The sequence below is a fragment of the Nansenia antarctica genome (genome assembly GCF_963989245.1).
Source record: "Nansenia antarctica genome assembly, chromosome: 9".
NCBI classification, from domain to species: Eukaryota; Metazoa; Chordata; class Actinopteri; order Argentiniformes; family Microstomatidae; genus Nansenia; species Nansenia antarctica.
In genome coordinates this window covers 30715304-30721182 of record NC_137679.1, presented here as the reverse complement: position 1 = coordinate 30721182, position 5879 = coordinate 30715304, and the positions used below count along the sequence as shown (strand labels likewise).

Here is a 5879-nt window from a genome sequence, read left to right as displayed (position 1 = left end):
GTAGTGAGAGTGACTTTAACACTGCCATTGTGTAAGGTACAGAATTGCGCTACACAAGACACAGATAGATGCAAAACAAATGATAAACACGAATGTCTGTGTGGTATAATTACTATCAAGTGCAATTTTCATATGTTTAGAGTATATCTTACACAGGCAGGTGTACGTTTCACCCATTCAAAATAAAGCAGATCATTTGAGCAGATTGATATTACGTCTATCGTTGAATAGATCATGTTGCAATGAAGTCATTCATTGTATGAACTCATGACATATTTTCATATTACATAAACACCACCAAAGTGCAGCATCTCTCTCCATTGGTTGTAACAGTTGTCATTCACCAGTTCATTGCATCACCCTTCCTCTCCAGACATGTTCATTGGTTCAGCGCGTATATTTCCCTACATGGTAAAAGAGATTTCGCAATACTCCGAGCAGCTCTTCTGGTTCTAAACAAAAACAGACTACAGCAACGAACTTCTTTGGCCAACGGAAAAGGACTTTAATACAACTTTTTAGACTTCAGTTGGTCAGTGACAAAACCTACATTTTATCGCAGTAAGTAGTTGATTTCCCTTGTTACCAAGCTATTTTCTGTCGAAAATAGGTAGCTGGCTGGCTAGCAAGCTAGCTAAGCTGACTGGTTGTGTAAATGGGATCCACACACAGGCTAGCTTGTGCTAAGGTACACACGCAGCGGTGGTCAGGATGAAGCTTTTATTATTGACCAGACGTCTATCAAGCGAATATTATTGTTAAAATTATATTATGGGCTTCCAAATTGTTGTTTTGAAGAAGCAAAGCCAATGGCTGACTTGACAGCTCGTTAGTTTCGGAGCTAAATGTAAACCAGCGTTATACGAATATAACATTTGTGCCCATGAAAGATACTATTCTGTAGTTAGGTTTAGTTTTTGCCCGTATATGTGCCGCTTTTTAAATTAACTATAAAACTGACGTTAGGCTTAACCGCTGCATGGCTGGAACGGAATTCCCCTCTCCCCATGGCACAAAGAGTAGGAGAGAGGTATGCGATGATGCAATCACTGGCAATATTCAGCAGCTTGGGTAGCAGGCGAGGCGAAGTGTTGCCACATACACACAGTCGGGTAGCAAGACACTATAACTCACTGACTGACACATCCTAGTCCAGTCCAATAAGGAGAACCATCGTGCATATCGAATATTACAAGATCAAAAAGAGTCAGCATGATAAGTTGTTGCATCAGTTCGCTGTGCCCTCTATGCATTGTCACAACCACCTCAGCTTGAAGAAGCATGACTCATGTTGTTTTTGTCACCAAGGGTTTATTTTTAGTTGTCAATAAGCAGTGCGATTGACCCCCCCCCCCCCCCCCCCCCCCCCGTGTGTGTGTGTGTGTGTGTGTGTGTGTGTGTGTGTGTGTGTGTGTGTGTGTGTGTGTGTGTGTGTATGGATTTGTGAGTAAGTGGGTGGGTGTGTGATTGTGTGTGTGTGTGTGTGTGTGTGAGTAAGTGGGTGTGTTAGAAAGACACTGTCTAATATATTTCCCTTTTTCATATTCGACTCCAGAAGTTTCCAGGTCTGTGACCCAGGGATCTCAAACACCCTGACCCGCCGACCCATTCCTCTAGAACAGAACCCCAACCACAACGCCAGTCATAGCGCCGGTCACCGCCAGTCAAAGCAGTGGGCAGCGGATCCTAATGAGCAGGCCGCCGCAGCACAAGCCAACAACAGACCAGAACGGTGTCGTCATCAGCGTGATCCAGAGCCAGGCCCACGCCATCGGAGTGTCCGTGTAAACAGCAGCAGCAGGAACCCTACAACAGGTGCCCCAGCTCGTCCCCGTCAGGACCACTGCAGCAGGAGGAGGAGGAGGAGGAGGAGGAGGAGGAGAAGGAGGCAAGGCCACACCCCGCGGCAAGATGAAGAAGACCCAGTCGGACAAGGACAGCGACGAGTACCGCCAGCGCCGCGAGCGCAACAACCTGGCGGTGAAGAAGAGCCGCATGCGCAGCAAGCAGAAGGCGCAGGACACGCAGCAGCGCGTCAACGAGCTGAAGGAGGAGAACGAGAGGCTGGAGGCCAAGATCAAGCTGCTCAGCAAGGAGCTGAGCGTCCTCAAGGACCTGTTCCTTGAGCACGCCCACAACCTGGCCGAAAATGTCCAGCCCCCTGGCGGGGACGGGGCCAGCCCCGCCCACAACAACAACAACAATAACAACAACAACAACAACAACAACAACAATGGTGCCTGCAATAACAACAATGGCCAGTGAGGGAGTGTTTTTTTGCGTACTAGAGGGACACTTGGTAGGGCTGTTTAAGTCGAGGTTTGGCGGTTATTTCGGCCATTTTTGACCATTTTTGGGAGTTCCTTCCTTCCTATCACGTTTTCTTCCATGAGATGATTGATATTCTGTCAGCGATTTCACTGTTGTCTTTGTGCGTTCAGATTTGTTCACATGAGATTTTAAATTTTTTATGAATAATTCAGAGACCTATCATGTCATCACAAGTCATAAACAATAGGCTGGATTTTTAGCAATGATGTGTTAAATTTGAATGTCCCTGAGAATGTTTGGTTAAGTAACATTCAGATGGAGTTTAGGATTGTAGGTAAATTCACTACGTTCAAGTTAATTGAGATTTTTAAATATGTGTCCACCACCATCGTATGTGTGCAGACTTTGTAAATGTTTATGTTTGTCAATAATGTAATGTCTTTACCACATGTCTATATCGAGCGCTTTTGGGGTGAAGGGGGCTGTAGGCATGACTAGAGTCATGCAGGGTGGTAGAGTAGGTCTTATCAGCTTTGAGTGAACTAGCTTCAGGAGCTACAGTCAGTCACTGTATTTCTTTACCACAGTCACTGTATTACAGGCCTCTAAACAAGCACCGAAAGCCAATGACCAGATCGATTAAGCATTTGCACCAGATGCAAAGTGTGCACCTTTTTTTACAAAATGGAAAATAGACCAAAAAGTAATTGGAAGGAGTATGAAAGTGTAAAATTGCAGTCGCAGCTCAATGTTTTTAGTTTTCTTTTTACTGTTTTATTGGAAAAAAGGTGCAACTTTTTGACCCGGTGTATAGGCTTAGTACATCTGAACCCATGTCTCCACGCTGAAGACCCAGACAGACGTTTGCCCACGCAGTGGAGGAGTGCCCCGGCCCTACCCCAGACACCCCAGACTATCCTACACTTCATTGGGATTAAATTCCAGACTTCTCCGAAGGCGTCACAAGCCACGACTAAATCAAAGTTAAGCCTTTTTAAAACCAACCCTAAAACGGACTGGAGAGAAAAGAGGGAGTCATTGTCCCGTTTCTGCTGTCTGAGCGTCGGATGCCCAATTACCTCCTACTAACCAGCCGGGTAGGGCAGGTTCTCTCCAGTCTTAAGAGGTTACAGGTATCAGAATGTATAGAAAAGAAAGCCAGACAGTGATTGTGTACATTTGCAGACTTGGTAATTATCAAGTGTTTGTGGGATGCTGATTGTTGCCATAGGATTGTCTTTGTGAAACAACACGCATATACCCATGAAATGTTGAGAAGTCTTTGTGTGTTTTGGCCAGAGGGGGAGTCGCCGTTGTCTGTTGTGTTGTTCTGATAGACTTCTGTACCTCAGGCTAAGCCTACTAGCCACACCACCAAACAGGGCCTTTTGGTTTCTTATTGAAAAGATGACAAAGTGTAAGACCTCTCTCTCTGAAGCATCTTTTCACAAGTTTTTTGTATTCTTCGTTTTTCTACTACTTTGATTTTAAAATATATATATTAAAAAAAAGCATCAAAGAAAAACAATTTGCATGGGGGGAAGCACTGTTCAAGGATACTTTTTGCACTACAAAGGAGGAACAATAGCAAATATGGCATATTGAAGACATTCTCTTGACACATATTGAGCGGTATCCTTTATCAGAGGATTACGCTAAATTGAAATTATGGCTCAATTCAATAGAAAACTATTTTATGTAAATGTGACAAATTTGATGCTAATGTTTCCATGAATATTTGATTGACATATTTTGCATTAGTATGAATGTTGCTGGGCAGCATTTTCTCTTTTAGTTGTGACTTGCTTTTTTTTGTTTTTATAAGAGTATATTGGGGTAACGTGCATTGTAAATTAAAATTGAGTACAACGTTTCAACAAAATGTGTTTCTGTCAGTAACATGCAAACACACACACAGACACAGAGTTGACTGTAATAAGAAAGAAGGATTACCTCTAGAACATGTTTCTAGATTAACCAGAGTCTAAACCAAACAAAAACGAAACAGGAATATATAGTAGATGATGGGTATATAAGATATATTTATGATTTCCAATATGCACAGTGTAATAGAACAAGATGCTCATCTGTACTGGTCCTGGAAAGCAAAGACGGTCTTACTCAATCCCAGACTGACTCACTGTTCTACCCTAGCTGTCGCTTCGCAAACACTAGCTCCCTATCCTAGCTTTGTTCACTGACGCTTTTGATTAGACCCTCTCATTCCGTCACTAGGTGAGCACCGAGCCAAAATCTATTTTTACCTCTGCTTGCTCTTCAAGGCTGTGTCAATGAAAACAGCTTATTTAAGCCCAGTGCAAACACAGAGACGGAGAACAAGGTGGAGCCACCAATCATGGTAAGGGACAATGGTTCACTACCAACCTAACCTACAGCCCAGAGCAAACATAGTGTGCGTCCAAATACTCTCTCTCTATTCACTCCTCGCTTCCTCTAAAAAAAAGCATTGGAGGAGATTGAGATTGAGATAACGTTTATTGCCACTATGCATTACACATATAGGAATTTGCTTCGTCACCACAGCAAGTGCGTTTATACACACAACAAGCTGTAGCAACATAGCAGCCATGGTCGGCGCCATCTTTGATTACCCTTAGGGTTAGGGTTAGGATAATGTCTAAGGGAAGGAACTGAGGAACCGAGGACAAAGTATTGGGACTCAGCCATGCAGTATAGTTGTTCACCTCTCAGGTCTCAACCTCTAGTTCAAGTCTACAGTACAGTACAGTAACTCCCTGCCAAGCAGAGAGAGCTATCCTGCCAGGATCTCACTCCCCGTGTGTTCTCAGTGCTGCTCGGCTGATAAGTAAGGAGTATAGGACACATCTCTGGCTCTCACACACAAGCAAATTAATCAAATTAACTGTGTTTTAATTAAGGTAAACCAGGTAGTGTTGACTTTGAGGCGAATTTAATGTTAAGATTTTATGGTCAGACGCTTGTTGAGCTACATCTGTGTTATACTGTAGATGTATAGTACATTCAGTGAGCTCAGATGATAATTAGTATTTCATAATGCTGACAGAAGTGCAAGAAATAGCAAGCATGAATATTAATATCGGGTGGTAGTAAGTAAAATGCAAGGCCCTCAGTTTTTCTGAAATACTTTCTTTCTGTGTCAGGAGGGAGAGGGGAGGGAGAGAGGAGGGGGGGAGAGAGAGAGAGAGGTATCCCTACATTACCTGAGGCAAAGTCTTAAGCACACAATCCACAATCTGTACCCACCCACCATTCCTCATTAACAAACACAAAATGCTGATATACATGAACATGGAACATTCCAGAGACGATAATGAAGACATTAGTCACACGTGTTAACCATTCATACTTAATATTTCTTTTATATTTACCCTCTACACTAACAACTAATAAATCAAAGGAGCAGTTTATGTGATAGGATAGTATATATGAGCATTAAGGCTTCTAGTCTGCGGTGACTGAGGTGACTTGACAGTTTTATCCCTCCAATCCATCCACAGCCTCGGGAGTGTGCTGGAAAGCTCCCAGCTACGTTGGCCAGCACTGTGAGGGGAAGGAGGGAGGATCGTGGTGGAGGGAGGGAGGGAGTGGGGAAGAGCTGGATATGG

The 5879-nt window shown here is 43.5% G+C and overlaps 1 protein-coding gene across 1 annotated transcript; it reads left to right on the top strand.

The window, feature by feature from the left end:
* Window positions 1–425: 425 nt before the first annotated feature.
* On the top strand, window positions 426–4135 carry cebpg (CCAAT enhancer binding protein gamma). The gene is made up of 2 exons (XM_080539367.1): window positions 426–561; window positions 1556–4135. The coding sequence occupies exon 2, from the start codon at window positions 1912–1914 to the stop codon at window positions 2263–2265; it is 354 nt and encodes a 117-aa protein (XP_080395493.1). The 5' UTR covers window positions 426–561; window positions 1556–1911; the 3' UTR covers window positions 2266–4135.
* The last annotated feature ends 1744 nt before the right edge of the window (window positions 4136–5879 follow it).

What these genes read in the sequence shown, in the direction of transcription:
- cebpg (XM_080539367.1), top strand. Translation starts at nt 1,912, where the DNA reads ATGAAGAAGACCCAGTCGGACAAGGACAGCGACGAGTACCGCCAGCGC.